The sequence below is a fragment of the Chionomys nivalis genome, chromosome 3 (assembly GCF_950005125.1).
Source record: "Chionomys nivalis chromosome 3, mChiNiv1.1, whole genome shotgun sequence".
Lineage (NCBI taxonomy): Eukaryota > Metazoa > Chordata > Mammalia > Rodentia > Cricetidae > Chionomys > Chionomys nivalis.
In genome coordinates, this window is record NC_080088.1 from 104,008,049 (window position 1) to 104,027,205 (window position 19,157).

Consider the following 19,157-nt stretch of genomic DNA (forward strand, 5'->3'; position numbering starts at 1 on the left):
ACAGAGCCCCTGGGAGGCATTTTCTCAACTGAAGTTCCCTCTTCCCAAAATGACCCTGGCTTGGGTTAAACAGACAAAAACAAGACAAAACAAAAGAACCCCAACTAAGCAGAAAGGGAAACCAACAGACTCATAATTGGATTTAGGTTGATGTTTTTGGTTTTTTGTTTGTTGTTGTTTGAGACAGGGTTATATAAACCTGGCTGTCCTGGAACTCACTATCACCAGACCAAGCTGACCTTGAAATTACAAAGATCTACCTGCTTCTGGCTTGTTGTTAATTTAAAAATAAATGAATAAATAAATTATTCAGGGCCTGGGAGCTGGCTCCATCCATGGAGCATTTGCCTTGCAAGTGTGGAGATGAGTCTGATCCTCAGAACCTATGTAAAACAGCACGTGCTTACAATCGTTGAGCTGGAGCAGGAGACACAGGCAGATCCCTGGGGCTCAGAAACCAAGGTGTGATGTGGGAGGGTCTTCTGTTTTGTGTTGATTTCATTGGTTAATAAAGAAACTGCCTTGGCCATTTGATAGGCCAGCCCTTAGGTGGGTGGAGGAGACAGAACAGAATGCTGGGAGGAAGAGGGAAGTGAGGCAATCGCCATGCCTCTCCTCTCTGGGTCAGACTCAATGGAGCCAGCTGCCAGGTCAGACATGCTGAATCTTTCCCGGTAAGCCACCACCTCATGGTGCTACACACATTAATAGAAATGGGTTAATCAAGATGTGAGAGTTACCCAGTAAGAGGCTAGAGATAATGGGCCAGGCAGTGTTTAAAAGAATACAGTTTCCGTGTTATTATTTCGGGTGTAAAGCTAGCCGGGTGGCGGGACGCAGCCTGCTCGCCTCCTCACTACAAAAGTGGACCGCCCTTGAGAAACCACCCAGTGACTTCTCCACAGGCACACATACACGAGCATAGGCTTCAGCACATAGGTGTAACTCACATAAATGAACACACACTCCACTTTGCCCTAGTTGTTGCTTAGTGTATAATTTTCTTCAGAATGGACTCTACAAAGTCTGAGTTTCTTTTTTGATGTGTGGCACTGAAGTCTGTTTGTCAAACTGGTGGTTAGCCAACAACCAGACAGAGTTTCTTTCTGTCTTTTTTTTTTTTTTTTTTTTTTTTTCTGTGTAGCTCTGGCTGTCCTGGAACTCACTCTGTAGACCAGGTTGGCCTTGAACTCAGATCTGCCTGCCTCTGCCTCCTGAGTGCTGAGATTAAAGACTTGTTCCACCACTGCCTGACTAGATAAAGTTTTTTATATGCCTAAACCCACAAGAGCTCTGTGTGTGTTTGGGGCACAGCATTCAGGCAGCTGGTTTCTAACTCTGCCCTTGCCTGTGTTTTCTGTTTCTGTGGAGCCGTGGGACCAGCCAGAAGGCATGCACGCAAGTCCAGGACCTTGGCCATCTGCGCTGTCAGGAACACGTCAGAGACCTTGTACATGTTCAGGGTTTCTGGAGTTTGTCCACATTGTTATCTATTGCCTTAGGCAGCAGGCCAAAACCATTAGATGTTTCTGGTAATAGGCCTCAATATTCTCAGCAGCTTCAGGGGCAAACCAGTTCTGGGTCAAAAGGAATAGAGAGACCTTTTCAAGGAACTACCAAAAAAGCAAACAAGTACCAATTCAGGCTGTCCATTCAGCCCAGCTGATAGAATGATGATCAGGGCTGAGGTAAATTAAAAAAAAAAAAATCATAAGTATCACCCTTCCCATGAAATTCAGATATTTTATGAATAAGTACTCCCCGAGATGTTTTTAACAGATGTTTATTTTACATGTATGAGTGTTGCCTGCATGTATGTCTGTGCATTACAGTCATGCACTGTTGCTGCAGCCAGAAGAGTGTCGGACTCTCCGTAGCCAGAGTGACAGTTATCAGAGGCTTGGAGAGCTTAGAACCAAACCCAAGGCTCCTCTCCGAGAACAAGAGCTCTTACCTGCTGAGCCATCTCTCCGGCCCCCTAGATGTTTTGAGCTTTTGTGTAATCTCTAGATTTCTAAAAAACTTGATTCTCACAGGTTAGGTTATTTTCCCGTAGGTTGTGTACGTGTGTGTTTCTCACATGGAAGAAGAAAATCCCAGTTCTTTCCTGCATCATCTTTTTTCTGATGTCACCCTAAACAGCAAAATATTTTGTTTTTAATTATTACTTGTTTATTTTGCGTGTGAGCGTGTGTGTGTGTACACATGTATGTGTGTTGCACATATGAAGATCAGAGGACAACTTGTAAGGAGTCAGTTTTCTTCTACCAGTTGGGTCCCGGGATCAGACTGAAACTCGGGTCATCAGCCTTGAACACACGACTGGCTTTTAGCCAGAGTCATCTCACCTGCCCAGGAAACATTTTCAAAATCAGTTTTTATCATGTGCATTTTTAGGTGACCGTGCAATGAAGAATATGGAGGCAAGAGGACTTGGAAGAACTGGTTCTCTCCTTCCATGGATATGGAAAGCAGCCTTCTCTGCTGAGAACTCACGGGTCTCCAGAAAACATTTTATGATTGATTTATTTTTATTTTATGTATATGAATGTTTTGCTTGCATGTATGTATTGCACCATGTGTGTGCCTAATATGTACAGAGGCCAGAAAAGGGCTTAGGATCCCCCTGGGATTGGAATTACATACTGCTGTAAGCCATGATGAGAGTCAGTAAGAACAGCTAGTTCCCAGCCTCATTTCAGTCTTTCTTTGAAGATTTACTGATATTTATTTATTGGATTGTAAGTGTGCACCTCATGTGTGCAGCTGTCAGTGGAGGCGGAAGAGAAATCAGAGCCCCCGAACCTGGAGAAGTTGTGAATCATTCACTGGGAGTCCAGGAACTGAACTTGGTTCTCTGTAAGAGCAGCAAGTGCTCTAACCACTGAACCACCACTCCAGTCCCCAGCAAAACATTTAAAACCATTTGAAGATGCCTCTTTCCTCGATTCCTATTAAATCAACTTAATGCGAATTTACAATGTTGTGAACCTATGCTAAAACAGTAACAGAAAAGTCTGCACTCAAATAATGTGATAAATGATACTGGATTTCCAATGAAACGGCAGTAACCATGACCCTTGCATGGAGTCCAGAAGCTGTTATTACACAAGCAGCCAATACACATTAGGAATACATACTGAAAAGTAACACAATCATGTTACAGAGACAGAGCAGAAAATTGTGCACTCAGAACAGGAAAACTGCAACTATAAAAACCAGAACATATTAACACATGACAGGAAGACGAGATGGGATTGGTGGCACGTTCCTCAAGTTCCAACAGTCCAGAAATATAAGTAGGAGGGTCAGAAATTCAAGACCACGCTTGACTATTGTGATGGCTATTTCTGGTTGCCGGGGAAGCAAGATGTGAGGAACAAAGCAACAAGTCTCATGGTAAAATATAGAATAATAGAAATGAGTTAATTTAAATTGTAAGAGTTGGTTAATAATAAGGCTGAGCTAACAGGCCAAACAGTTTTAAGTTTTAAGTTAAGTAATTAGTATTAAGCCTCAGAGTGGTTATTCGGGAACTGGTGGACAGGAGAGAAACCTCTGTTACAGACCCACCTTTAATGGGTCATACCTTCTGCTGGAAACCTATCTAAGGACATAGAAGAAGAAAGCTTTTGCTCTTTGTCTGCTTGCCCTGGCCTTGCTAGCTAGCACACTCATTCTTTCACTGGCACTGGAACCTCTTTGGAACTCCAGCATACACTAAAGACCGACCGACACATTCAGACTTGTGGACGGAGCAACCACTAGAGTCTTATACTTTACATTCACGGCCAGCCATTGTTGGGTTAGCTGGACTGCAGCCTGTAAGCCGTTCCAATAAATCCTCTTTACACACACACACACACACACAGAGAGAGAGAGACAGAGACAGAGACAGAGAATCATTCTATAGATTTTGTTACTCTAGAGAGCCCTGACTGATACAACTATATAGGGAGCTCAAGGCCACTCTGGGCTATATGATACACGTCCCACCATGAAGGCTGGGTCAGCAGACACTTAAAAAAATGGAACCAAAAGTCCAATGAAAGGCGAGTAGCTGGAGCTTTGAGAACAGAGACAGAGGGATTCTGGAGCTGTGATAAGGGGGAAAACATGCAAAACAATGCATAGGGAATTCTGTCCAGCCCTTCTATGGCAACAGAACAGAGCCTGCTCCTACCCAGCAGGTGGGAAACTCTACCCAGTAGACAGTACTCAAGAAGGCCTTATTCACAGAAAGCATAAAGCAGTTCTTTGACTTACCAAATAAACAAACCATAGACACAAAATTCTAAACACTCAATCTGGCCAAGTAATTTAAATGAACTCCAGAACAAAGCTCAATACTTTTAGAGTATTTATAGAAAGTACAAAAATATCCAAGACAAAAAATAGTAATATTCACAATGTCTGGCGCACAAATAAGCAGAAAAACGTAATGAGTAATGAGAAAAATAATCAAACAAAACATGAATAAATGGAGGATTATGAAACACATTTAAAAGCTATTCCATAGATAGTTACCCAAGCAATGACGTGAACAATAAAAAAAAGAAAAAAAGAAAAAACTCAAAATCTTTTTTTTAAGAAGAAGCCTTTTATTTAAATTAGATTTTAGATGTAGTGCAAACTGATCTTATTCATAAATCCTGTAGGCAGATAGTAGGGCTGAAAGCTGAAAGATCAGAGAAGCACAACATCCAGCCACTAGTTCTTAGCTCAAATAAAATCTTGATAGGTTTTGGAGGTTTTTGTTTCGTTTGAGGAAGGATCTCAACTAAGCAGGGTGTCAACTGGCTTGCCTGAAACTCACTATATGTGTCATGCTGGTCTCAAACTCTGTCTCCTGAGCTCTGAGAGTCAAGATATATGCTACCATACCCATCATCTAATAAAAATTTGAAAAGTATCATGCATTCTTTTTAATTAGTAGAGGAGTTTGTTGCAGAAGATAAGATGGAAGAGGGGCTGGAAAGCTGTCAAAGTGAGAGTGCCTGCTGCTCTTGGGAAGGACCCAAGCTTGGCCAACAGCGCCCATGTCGAGCAGTTCACAACCCTGGTACTCCAACTCCAGACAACCTGATAGCCTCTTCTGGTCTCTACTGGTATTGCACTCTCATAGCACACAAATAAAATAAATCTTTTTTTAAAAAGATGAATGAATTTCCAGAATAAAACAGTAAGATCACCAGTAAACACACACACACACACAAAGAAGAAAGAGAGCACACAGAGTTTGGGGTTAGCCTAACTGGTTTGTGGTCTTGCTTTGGTCCAATATTTCCTCACTGTGCCCCCTTCCCTACACTGTGGAGCAGGAATGTATGTATATTCTGTACCACTGTATGCTGGAAGTATATGATCTGCTTTTTTATCTTAATTTTATAGGGGAATATATAGGAATAAAAGTGAAATTTAAGTATAACCAATTTACTCTCCTCAATTTTTTAAAAATTTATTTATTTGTATTTTATGTGCATTGGTGTTTTGCCTGTATGTCTGTTGTGTGAGGGTGTCAGATTCCTTGGAACCTGAGTTTCAGACAATCATGAGCTGCCTGCCATGTGGGTGCTGGGACTTGAACTGGGGTCCTCTGGAACAACAGTCAATGCTCTTAACCACTGAGCCGTCTCTCCAGCCCCTACTCTACTGAATGTAGCAGCAACTTCTATTCGCATGACCTCACTGTAGGAATAAAAGTCACCAACAGATTATCAGTGCCAGGACAGCTAGTTCAGGAGAAAGAAAGCAGACACTGACATGTCACCAATGCTAAAATCACTGTTGTATGCATACTGAACTAACAATCTTCTTATATGAACTAGGTGCCCAAATTTTGGAGATTGTCTAACCTTTTGTAAAAACACAATGTATCCTTCACATACCCAAAGAAGCAAGGAATGCGGTTCAGTCCTTTGGAAAAATATAAGAGCCCACCAGGGGCAAGCTCTGGAGTCTAACTCTGGCCTTGCTCTTTCTGTGGTTGATCAACCTCCTACCTGCAGGAGATAATGATGTCCTTATCCACCCCTGTGACATTTTCTAAATTCAGCTTGGCGATGTGACTTCAGTACAGGGTTTGCCCAGCAGCCCTGTCCCCAGCACTGCACAAACACACTTGCCTGTATCTTTTCTCTTCTTTCTTGAGACAGGGTCTCTGTGGCCCTGACTGCTCTGCAACACATCACAGACCTGGTTGGCCTTGGACTCAAAGAAGCTTGTCTCTGTGTCCCGGGGGTGGGGGGGTGACGGGGTGAGGGAGGTGCGGGGTGGGGGTGGGATGAGGGGCTGGGGGGTGGGGGGTGGGGGGGTGGGGGGTGGGGGGTGGCCTGAGTGAATGGCACACTTCTACATCTTTATCACTTGGATACAGGGTCAGAAAGAAGAAGAAATGCTGTATGTACTCACTTTGACAGAGACACTCCCCCAGCTTTCCCGATCATTTCCTCATGGTGCAAAACTGAATGGTTCCATGGGATCTGGAGGAACTTCAGGAGCGTTCTCATCCACCGTTCAGGGTGTAAGACGAGCTGTTCATAGTGGACCATCATGCACTTTTTATACCCAACCTCCACACACTGGTTGTACATGGTTTCTATGGCCCGATTCCACTTGGTCAAGCAGTCCCTGTAGCTGTTCAGGTCAAATCCCGCTATGGTTACTTTTCGAGAAATCATGGAATGCACTGATGCCCGGCCATCTCTGATCATCAGGAGAAACTTGGCATTGGGAAATAACCTAGAAAGGTAAGTCAAGGATTTCAGGGCAAAAGGATCTTTGTTACATAAATAAGGCGCTGGCTCCCCATGTTTAACAATGACCTCCAGAAGGAAGGCTTGCATGGCAGAATCCAGCACTTCATCAGTGACACCAGCCTCGTCCAGGCGGATCTTCTCTTTACTGGACCGGGACCACATCTGCTTCAGGGCAAGGATCCGAGGGATGACCCGGGTTTCCTCTCCACAGCGGATGTCAGGATGTGCATCCAGCATAGCCCTCATGAGCGTCGTTCCACTCCGGGGCACTCCTCCAATAAATATTAAAGGCATATCTTTGTGGTAGGTGAATGTTTTGTTGGCTTTGATGTCCAGGCCAGGTCGCACAGTCGTCTTGGGGTTCTCCAGTCTAGCTGGCTGGCTGCGTTCCTCTATTCGGTGATGACACTCCATGGCATGCTGGCCCAAGTAAAACACTGTCACAGAACTAATCACCAGACATGCCAAAAGTAGGTTCTGCTTCAGCTTTCCCACCATCTTGATGTGGTTATCTTCTTTTTAAACATATATTTTACTCAAAATTATTTTTGTCAAGAAATGTTTAGGCCATGGAGATTCTACTTCAGAAGGATGGTCAGCATCTGGTAGAAAAACAAAGATTACATTATGATTGTACCAGTCAGCAATGGTTCTAGCCAGAAAGCAGCAGAAGCGACCTGGATGCTTGACTCTCCTAAGAACGTAAGATCCACAGATGTGAGCAAACAGTGAGGCACATGGTGCAGGTCTGTAACCCAGCTACTCAGGAGGCTGAGACCAGCGGACTGTATTAAGGCCAGTCTACATTCGAGGACAGCGTGGGCAACTTTGTAAGTCGTCTCAAAGTAAAAGGATGCTGGGAATACAGCCTAATGGCAGAGTGCTTGCCTACCATGAAGACCCTCTAGAAGAGAGCCCCATCCCCTCAAACAAACAAAAAATGCTTATAATTAGAAACAGCTTTTTTTTTTTTTAACAAACATGAAGCTATGCACCTGGCTCATAACAGAAAAACAAAACCATTTTTAACAGCAAATTTAGCAAATATTTAATACATTCCACTTGTATTCAAATTGCTTCACACACACACATCAATCTTCTAGCTGTTCTATCCTCCCTACCCATACAGAGTATGAGTGTGAGTGTGTGTGTGTCCGTGTTCTCTAAACATACCCTACTGACTCTGTTTTCCAGCGGGATGCTAACTAAAACAGTAAAAAAAAAATCTAGGTGGAGAAATGATTGGATATACTAGAGAAAAAATACATTCTAGGCTGGGGAGATGGCTGAGCCATCTTGTTGCTCTTGCAGAGAACATGGGTCCAATTCCTAGCACCCACATGGTGGCTAATAATCATCTATGACTCCAGTTTTAGGGGGATCTGATGGACTCTCCTGGGTGCCAGGAACATGTGATACATACATACATACACACACACACACACGTAGACAAAATACCCACACACATAAAATAAAAATTTTAAAAAATCTTAGAAAAGGAGGAGGAGAATATATTCTGAGAGTCAGGACTTCCAGCTCTGGCCCAGTGACAACGCAGCCAATCCCACCTCCCCTCGGCAATTATAGCCTGATTAACAACTGGGCCTTTCAGTGCTCTGGAAATCAAAGGACTAAAACAACCTAAGAACATTTACAACTGGACACTATAAACGCAGGTCAGAACAACGAGTCTAACTCCGCCACCCCCCAGCTCAGTAGGTAACATGGGCAGCAGGACAGTGAACAGCTGGCACTGGTAGTTTTTGCCCCTAAGTGGAGGGAGCCTGTTAATCTGTGGCGGGGAACAAGACACGTGCCCAAGTGCACTGTCAAGCTGAACAAAGTGAGCAACTCTAGAAGGCTGAGGCTGTGCCGGCTGAGCAACGCAGGCACAAAGAAGTCGGGAATGGAGAAGTTTGTATGGCTCAGATTTACAATCCTAAGACTTTGAGGCAGGTAAAATGCCAGGAGTTTGGTGCTAGCCTGGGCTATATACTGAGATCTAGGTCAGACTGGACTAGTAGATACCGTCTGAAAAAAAAATTAAAGAAGGAGAAGGGGGAAAGGGAAAAAGAAAAAGGGAAAGGAAGGGAACACAAAAGGAAGACGTAGATGTACAGCCTGAACTTGACAGCTCCCCTGCTCCAGGCAAGATGTACAGGTGGAAGAGCTGAATGTCTCAGTGGTCTAAGCCATGCACTAATCAAACACCCACACACAGTACACAGTGTATCTACACGGACAAGCTTACAGACAGAACAGTCTGCAGAAGCAGGAATTTAACTGCCCAACAAGCAGTATGGACTTTGTCCAGCAGATGAAAATCTCCTGACTATTCTGCTGTCACAGTTGCACAACTATAAATGTAATAAGATCACTGAATTGAACTCTAACAATGGGTGAGTATTATGACATACAAATCACACCTCAACACAGCTGTTTTCTAAAACTGAATACATAATTAAAAATGGTTTAATGGTCTCAGTGAGCTATACTAACCAAGATCTGATTTTCGTTTATTCATTTACTAATCCATTTGATGCAGTGAAGTGCCTAGTATTCTGTCAGGCACTGCACAAACTTCAATCAAGAACCCTGAGAAATACGTTGAGATTAAAAGAAAGATTGACTTAGTTAAAAAAGACTACAAATAAAAAGCATTAATTAAGACAACTGGTAGCAATGCAGCATTAAAAAGTCTTAATACAAAATAGTAACCATTATATGGAAGGCACTCTTAAGATGTTATCTCAGGATTTAATTTAAAAGGGAGTATATGGGAAGGAAAAAAAAAAAAAAACAATGGCAAGAAGACCAAGAAGCAGAAAACAGAGTAAGAGTCAACCCTGAAACAGCAACGTTCTGGTTGATGAAATTAGAACTATGTTATAAGGGTGATGGGGACCTTCCCAAACCAGAAGAGGGGGCATCCTATAGAGCCGAGGGTCTGCTTCACCCAAATGACAGCAGGCCCAAGGATGACACACAGCATGACAATTTTAAACATACAGGAAATAACTCAGCAGGACATAAAAAAAAATATATAAGAAGGGGGCTAGAGAGATGGCTCAGTGGTTAAGAACACTGGCTGCTCTTCCAGAGGACCTGAGTTCAATTCCCAGCACCTGCACGGCAGCTCACAACTCTCTGTAACTCAAGAAGATTTGACTCCCTCACACAGGCATGCATGTCAAACACCAATGCACATTAAACAAACAAACAACAACAACAACAAAAAAGAACCAAAGGGCCAAATAACCAGCTGGTGCCAGATGTCTCAACTCAATGTTTGTCCTTGTGTGTGTGTGCGTGTGTGTGTATGATGTGTGTGAGTGTGTGTCTGCATATAGAAGTCAGAAGTCAACCATGGTGTCATCCTCAGAAGCACCAGCCACCTCCTGAGACAGGGATTTCTCTTGGCCTGGAACTCACCACTTGTCACACTGACAAGCCAGTGAAGTGAGCCCCGAGGCTCAACCTGTCTCTACCTTCCCAGCATTGGGATTACAAGCAAGCACCACCACACTCGGCGTTTTTTTACATGGGTTCTGGGGGTCAGATTCACATCCTTGTGCTTGCTAGGCAAGTATATTACTAAAGCCTTCCCTCAAATCAATCTTTCCTTTAAAAAAAAATTACTAATTAAGTATACAGTGTCTTATTATATATACAGTATTCTATCCGCAATGCATGCGTGCAGGCCAAAAGAAGGCATCTAATTTTATTATAGATGGTTGTGAGCCACCAAGTGGTGGCTGGGAATTGAACTTAGGACCTCTGGAAGAACAGGCAGTGCTCTTAACCTCTGAGCCATCTCTCCAGCCCCCAGTCTTTCTGTCAAAGTGGCACTTAGGCTACGATTTGAAGAATGAGTAGGAAGGAGTGAGGCAGCATGAAGTGAAGGGCACGCTGAGCTCAAGAGCCCATGTTGAGAAGGCATTCGAACACTGTCAAGGAGAAAAGGTCAATGTAGTTCCAAGGCAGGGAACAAGGGGGCAGATGAAGAGACAAAAGCAGGCAGGGCTGGACTCCAAACCTCACAGTGCCAGTCAGGATGATGATTGTGCAGCATCTTTAAATGTGACTGACTGTAAGCAAGAGGCACTTGATCAGACTTAGGATCATTCTAGGCAAAACAACCTTGACAACGAATAAAGCTGAAGGGCTCCCACTTTGAAGTTTCAGAAGTACAAAGCTACTGGGATGATGCCGACCTAAAAGACTAAGAGAAACAGAGACCGTCCGGAGCAATGAGTTTATCTGGAAATAGCAAGAGACCGTGCGTGACCCAGGACTCATGTGCCATGACAGGGCATTCAAGGGGAACTGTTTAAAGACAGAGGGCTGGAGAGATATTTCAAGGAGCAAAATGCTTGCCTTGAAAACATTAGCACATTTCCACCCTCAGAATCCATGCTAAGGCACACACGTGTATGTGCCTGTAAACAGGTAAGCATCTGCCATGCAAGCCAGAAAACCAGAATTCAATTCCTCCAACACACAGTAGAAGCAGAGAGCTGTCTTCCAGTGCTTTTTCTTTTACCTGCACATACACTGTTTATATACACATGTGCACACATGCGCACATGCACACATTTGTGTGTAATCTCAGCAAAGGGAGGTGGAGACAGTGCTGGTCAGCCTGTGTAACCTGCTTGGCGAATAAAAGGCGGAGGGCACCAGAGGAACGACACTGGAGGTGATCGTCTGGCCTCCCAACACATGTGTGCCCACATGTAGACCGGACAGATCGAAACTGGGAGAGTGCTTGCCTGGTATGCATGAAGCGCTGAGATCATCCCCAGCACCACATAAACCCAGCATGGTGGTACATGCCTGCAACCCCTGAACTTAGGAGGTGGAGGCACGAAGATCGGGAGGTCAAAGCCAGCCTTGCATACATACAAGAGACCCTGTTTCAAACAAACAAAAGTCACAAGATTGTGTAGAAAAAGGTCAGCTTTATTATATGTCAGTTTTCGTTCTTCTTTTATTTTTCTCTTTTGGTTTTTCAAGACAGGGTTTCACTAAAGAAACCCTGGGATTTCAGGTGTGCATCACCACTGCCCAGCCTGATTCTTCTTTTATTATTATTAGTGTTTGTGTGTGTGTGTGTGTGTGCAGGTGCTGGAGGAGTCTAGATGAAGGTGTCGGATGCTCTGGAACTAGAGCTGCAGGAAGTTGTGAGATCTGCCCGACATGGGTGCAAGAGCAGAATCCATGTTATGCAGGAGCATAACCACTGAGCCGTCTCTCAAGCTCCTGTTTTTTCTTTTTAGTGAAGGAAAATTTGAGGGAAACTGTGATATTTTCATGGGAAACAAGAAAGTGAATTGACCAAGCAGTACTCGGTGGCAGGGAACGAAGTGGATGACAAGTGTGACTGATGCCGACAGAGAAATGATCCTAGGAAAAGTTCTCAAGTCTAGTTCACAAATTCTTCAAGGAAATTTTCCAAATGATTGAAATCTGGACAAAGCACACTCAACTCAGTGAAACAGAGCAGAGCTAATTATCGGGGCTTTAACAATGGTTGCTTTATCTTTGGGTTGTCATAGGAGTGTCTTCCTAACAGGCTCCATTTGTTTCAGGGCTTTCTGAGCATGCTACGAAAGCAGAGAAGCAAAACTATACAGAATTATTCTGATCGAGCAAGGCTTTCTGATAAAAACTTACACAATTCATATTTTAAATTATATTTAACTTGCACTTTTCACAACTGTCGGGACCCAATGGATGACAGATGACTCAACATTACCTTAGCAGCAAGGAAAGTCAACTGAAGGCAGGGGTGTGACTCAGTGGTAGTGTTTGCCCAGCATGCATAATGCCTTGGCTTCTATCCCCTTGAGGGGGGAAAATCCACTCAGTTGTAAAACAAAAACAAACAACTAGCTACCCTTCTAAAATCAAAAATAAAAAGTAGATGCTTACCAAAAATTAACAAGGTGAGCTGGCCATAGTGTCGCATGCCTTTAATGCCAGCACTCAGAGGCAGAGGCAGGTGAATCTTTCTCTTGAGTTCAAGGCCAGCCTGGTCTACAGAGAGAGTTCCAGGACAGCCATGGCTACACCCTGTCTCAAGTCAAAGAGAAAAAAAAAAAAACAAGATGGCCATGGCTACTGTCCCAGTACTTAAAAGCTGTGGCAAGAAGATGAGGAATTCAAAGCCAATCTTAGCTTCAAGGCCACCCTTAGCTACGCGTGGATTTGGAGGCCAACCTGACCTAGAGACTCTAGCTCAAAAAAAAAAAAAGGTTAACATAGCTGATGCCTACAGTATCTTATACCATTATCAGTTTCCCACTAAACATCTCAACTACCAATCCTGAGCATACTGATCGGAGTGTATCTCAGAGCATAGATCTTTGTGGCCCTACATGTGACTTTTGCACACTTAATAGGCCATCAAGGTCACCAAACGGGTGTTCCAGCTAAGACAGGAGGACCAGTTGGACACGTTAGCCAGACAAAAATACCAAAAAAATCCAATGTTTTCTGTCTGCAAACATTCTCCTTATTTTTACTAACTTATGAAGTTTGACTTCCTCTTTGGATGTTTCTCAAGCTGGAAGACCACAGGTCCAGACTGCAGCTCTGTTACAAGGGGCCTCGAGTCACCCTGCTTCACAGATGACCAAGCTGAGGCTCAGGCAGTATGTTCTCCTCAGCACTTCCCTAGTCTCACCAAATCTTCAAATGTCCTTTTGCATTTTATCTTACATGTTGTATTTACTCCAAAAGATGTTCAATCCCTAAAGCCCAAAGACTCTGTCTACGCTCCACAGCAGCTCATCATATGCAGTCATCTTCAGTGAGCTTCCAAAAGGACCTATCTGGCAGCAACATTCTCTAGCTAGGAGACAGTGTCAAGCATGAGGTCCCTACTCACACTGTGATGTTATTCCTCTCAAAGCCTTGGCAAGTAGCCCTTTAAGAAAGCATGGGGCCAGGGATATGGTTCAGTGGATAAAACCCTAGCCAGGCAAGTGTGAGAGCCGGAGCCTAGAGCCCACATAAAAAAGTTGGGCAGGCACGGTAGCTGCCTGTGATCTTAGCACTTGGGAAACAGTGACAGGGATTCCCCAAGGCAAGCTGGCCAGTTAAGACTCGCCAAATCAGTGAGAGACCTTGCCTCAATAAAGTGGAGAAAGATTGAGGAAGACACTATTGAGTCCAGGCCTACACACACACAGGTACACAAACACACATACACACACACACACCCTAAAAAGAAAAAAAATGACATGGCAGAGCTGGAAAGACAGCTCAATGGTTAAGAACACATACTGGCCTGCAGTGGTGGTGCACACCTTTAATTCCAGCACTCAGGAGGCAGAGGCAGGAGGATCTCTGTAAGTTTGAAGCCAGTCTGGTAACAGAGCAAGTTCCAGGGCAGTCAGGGATACACAGAGAAACCCTGTCTCAACAAACAAACAAAGGGCACATACTGTTCTTTCTGAGGACAGCTTACAACTGACTGTAAGCTCAGCTCCAGGGGGAATCTTAATAGCTTTGACCTCTGTGGACACTTGCTTACACATTCACATACTGCCCCCATGAACATAATTAAAATAATAAAAATAAATCTTCTTAAAAGACATGGAAGTAGGAGGACTTGTTGGGAAGGGTCCAGTAGGAGAAGGACCTAAGAGAGGACCATGGGAGGGCATAGTGAAATATTTTATATATGTGAATATATTATATGCAAATATTTCACATAAATACTACATATATTATATGTGAGTATGTTATATTTGTATATTTTATATATATTATATATATGAAATTGTGAAAGGCTAAGTCAGTCAAAAAAAGAGAAAAGAAAAAAGCACAGAAAAGGCTGGCCTGACCATTTCCTTACACATCTACCAGTGTATACTTGTAAGTGTATATGGACATCCCTGTGATAAGAGAGAGGCCTTTTCCCAGCACCTTAAATGCTGCATCATGTCTTTTCAAAAAAGTAGGAGCAGTGTTTTCTCAGCTGGGGCCTTTGCAGAGATAAGGCTAAATATAATCAGCACAGACCTTAGAATGCTTAGTTTCATTTTTAGCTTCAAGAGGAAGACAAAGAACTGACATGCTGTAAAACATAACTTAACACTCTGACCAGAACTGGTCCACTGCAGCCTGTTCTTCCTCTTTCATTGCTTATGGTTTCTTATTTATTTATTTATTTATTTATTTATTTATTTATTTATTTATTATGTATACAATATTCTGTCTGTGTGTATGTCTGAAGGCCAGAAGAGGGCGCCAGACCTCCCCACAGATGGTTGTGAGCCACCATGTGGTTGCTGGGAATTGAACTCAGGACCTCTGGAAGAGCAGCCAATGCTCTCAACCACTGAGCCATCTCTCCAGCCCCCCTTTCATTGCTTATGTACAGTCCTGGAGAACAAGGAAAAGGCTTTCCATGCTAGGCAAGCATTCCACCTGCACTCCCCAAAATCTCCACAAAATTTCCAAAGTACTTCAGCACTGAGCTGGAGAGATAGATGGCTCGGAGGTGATCAGCACTGGCTGCTCTCTCAGAGGAACCAGGTCTGACTCCAGCACCCACATGGTAGCTCACAACTCTGTGTAACTCCAGGCGCAGGGAATCCTCCTCTTCTGCCCTCCATGGGCACTACATGGATGTGGTACACAGGCACAGAAACAGGCAAGACACCAAACTCATAGAATATATAAATATTAAAAACAGCACTGTCAGATGTGGTCAGGGACACATTTAATTACAGCACTCGGGAAGCCAAGGCAATTGTGTCTCTTTGGGTTCATGCCTTGTGGCAAGCTCCAGGCCAGTCAAGGCCATATTTGAGACCCTATCTCAAATAAATAAATAAACAAACAAATAAACAAGCAAAATGAATTAAATAAATAAAATAAAACCAGTAATGACTGGACAGCAAGATGAATTCATGAGTAAAGGTGCTTGCTGCCACATCTGACGATCTACATTCAATTCTCTACACTCACATTAAAATAGGAGAGAACAGACTCCTGCAAGCTATCCTCTAAGCTCCACACACCCACCTCTCCTATATACATATACACATAATAAATCAGTGAAATTAAAATGCCACACTGTGCATGTGCAGAAGTCAGAGGACAGCCTAAGGGAGTTGCTTCTTTCCTTCCTTGGGCTTAAACTCAGGTTGACAGGCTTGGTGTCAAGTGTCTCTACTGACTCATCTTGCTGGCCCTGCTACGGATTCTGTAGTTTTTTTTTGTTGTTGATTGGGAGTAGGGAGCAGGAATGACTCAGCAGTTAAGAACATTGACTTCTCTTCTAGAGATATTTTGTTTGTGCTGTAACAAATGAAGTTTGCCTGAAGATCAGAGTGCAGAGCTACCCATAGAGGCCAGGCAGTGGTGGCACATACCTTTAATCCCACCACTTCCAGAGACAGATCTCTCGGAGTTCAAGGCCACCCTGGGCTATGCTAGACTGAATCAGTCTAAAAGAAACAGAGCCAAGCAGTGGTGGCACACACCTTTAATCCCAACACTTGGGAGGTGGGGACAGGAAGTGATGTGGCTGGGTGGAGAGAGGAATGTAAGGCGGGAGGAGACAGGAGCTCAGGACTCGGTCTGAGGTTTCATAGAGACGGCATTCAGTCTGGGGACTTATAGAGACAGGATACCTATTTGGTCCGAGGATCTCGTAGAGGTGAGAGCTAGTAGCTGGCTGCTCTGCTGTGATCTTTCAGCTTTCACCCCCTAATATCCGACTCTGGGTTTTTATCTTATTATTAAGATCAATTAGAAATCAAGTTATACCACAGGACCTGGGTTAAGTCCCAGAACACGGCAGCTCCTAACTGTCTATAACTACAGTTCCAAGGGAACTGACCCCTCTTCTGGCTTCAGTGAGCACGAGACCCTCATGTGATACACATGACATACTTGCAGGCAAAACACCCATATGTGTGACATAAAATAAATACATCTCCCGTCTTCAACACAACTCCTAAAGCTAAGGCTCAAGGAATAAGTGTAGAAGAGCGGCAGGAACATTGTAAGACCAGAGGGCGGGAAGCTGCTGTGAGGTTTCCTCTTCTAGGAACGTGAGAGAAGCTACACCATGAAGCTGCACCAACGTGGATGCCCAACCATGGTGTGAACAAGGATGACACCTACAGATATGCTGACGTGGAAGAAGGAAAGCTCAGGAGGCCTCAACCCTAGACAAAGAACTCCAAGGATGGACCTGACTGGAGGCAGCACACTTCAATAAGCATGCTATGGTCAGGAGGAATGCGAGCTGGCCAGGCATTAAGAACTGCCCCTAACATCCAGGATACATTCCACCGCAGGGGAAATACAAGCTAAAAGCCCAAGCACTTTTGAAAGTTCAAGTTAAATAAAATAATGTCTGGGAGTTGTATTAAGAACACTGGAGGCATCAGGTGGTGATGGTGCACACCTTTAATCCCAGAACTTGGGAGGCAGAAACAGGTGGATCTGAGTTTGAGGCCAGCCTGGTCTACAAAGTGAGTTCCAGGACAGCCATGTCTACACAAAGAAACCCTGTGTTGGAAAAACCAAAACAAACAAACAGAAGAACTCTGGAGGGTAGGTGACTGGAGGAGGACTTCTAACAAGAGACTAGTGAGCTGACCTGCTAAAACTCAGCAAGGATCACTGTTGGCTCAATATAATGATCCATTTTTTAGATACATAGGACATTTGTCAAAAGACAATAAGATGAGGCCAGCAAAATGGTTCTGCAGAGTGGTTAAAGGTGCTTGCCCCCAGTGATGCAAGCCTGGGACCTGAGCTCTAACTCCAGAACCAGCGTAAAGGTGAGAGAATTTACTCCAGAAAGTTGTCCTCTGTTCTCCACGAGTGCACCATGGCGCGCGCGCGCACCACACACACACACACACACACACACACACACGCACACATGCAGGCGGTTTTGCTGACTCAGTCCTCTTCTGCATTCTTCAACTCAAGTCTAACAGTCAGCTATAACCCATGGTAATCAACACATTTTTGTGCGCAAACACACACACACAAGGGAGAGCTGATCCAACAGTTTATTTCCATTCGGCCACTCAATCAAGCTTATGCCTTCCTAGCAACTCTGTAGAATTAATCCAGACAAGGGAAAGCAGACGAGAAGGGGGTGCCGAGTCCGTCGCACAGCCAGGTAGTCACAGGAGATGGGAGCTGAGCTCGGTCTGAGTCACGGCATGAGATAAAGCACTGAGTCACAGTTTCCTCATCCACAGAACAAGAGCAATGACAAACCCTTTCACAGCAATCAGAGTGGAATTATGGAAGGAAGGTGCAGGGAGTAGAGGAAACAGCACACCTGCAAGGCTCTCTCCCTTCTAAAGAGTAGCTTCCAAGGCGCCCACACATGCTGGTCCTTGTCCTCCACCTTGCCCGCCTTCAGGACTACTCACACCAGCGCCAGCTTGTTGACAACTGCCTGTGCTCGCCTCCTGTGCTGTTCCCCTTTTCCTTCACACATCTCCTCAGGGAGGGCCGCTGTCTCTGGGTACTCTTTTTCCATCCTCCAGCCCCAAATCAACCACTTCCCCTTTCTGCAACCTCAAACGACTGGGTAAAAACATCTTGTGTTCACTCAGACAGACCACTGTGAATGGTTAGTTTACTCCAGCAGACTGCAATCTTGGTGAAAACCCATCATCATCCAGTATGCTGTGGATACATGAACAGTAGGTGAGGATAAAACCAGGAACCCATGGGTAAATATGAAGCAAAGTGTTTCCTAAATCTTCTAGAAACACCTATAGAGTCATCTGAAACAAAGAAATATTCAACAAAATAACCAAAATAAAACAAAGAACTACAAGTAAACACAAACAAAATCATCTGAAAGCGATGTATTTTGTGTGTGTACCACTTATGCCCTGATGCCCATGGAGGCCAGAAGAAAATGTTGGACCCCTTGGGACCAGGCTTACAAATGATTGTGAGCCACCATGTGGGTGCTAGGAATTAAACCAGGTTCTCTGGAATAGCAACCAGTTCTCTTAACTGCTGCGCCATCTCTCTAGCCCTATTCTTGTTGTTAGTTCACTATCTTCTTCTTCTTGATAGGACTTCTCTGTGTAGCCCTGGCTGTACTGGAACTCACTCTGTAGCCCAGCCTGGCCTCAAATTCAGATCCACCTGCCTCTGCTTCCTGAGTGCTGGAATGAAAAGCATGCCCAACCATTGTCTGGCCTTCTTTTTCTCTAATCAACAAAATTAACTATAGAATTCACGGAAGGAGCAGCAAGACAGCTCAGTGGGCAAAGACACTTGGCACCAAGCCTGTCAACCTGAACTCAATCCCAAGGAGGGAAAGACGCAATTCCCTCAGGTTGTCCTCTGACTTCTATACATTTGCACTGTGGCATGTGTGCACACAAGATA

At 44.1% G+C, this 19,157-nt stretch overlaps 1 protein-coding gene across 2 annotated transcripts in view; it reads right to left on the reverse strand.

The window, feature by feature from the left end:
* Nucleotides 1–19,157, reverse strand: part of Tpst1 (tyrosylprotein sulfotransferase 1) — a 56,669-nt gene that overhangs the window by 28,460 nt on the left and 9,052 nt on the right. For both annotated transcript variants that reach the window (XM_057765754.1, XM_057765753.1), the window contains exon 2: nt 6,412–7,360. In XM_057765754.1, coding sequence (XP_057621737.1) covers nt 6,412–7,256 — 845 coding nt within the window. In that variant the 5' untranslated portion in view covers nt 7,257–7,360. The remainder of the gene's footprint in view (nt 1–6,411; nt 7,361–19,157) is intronic.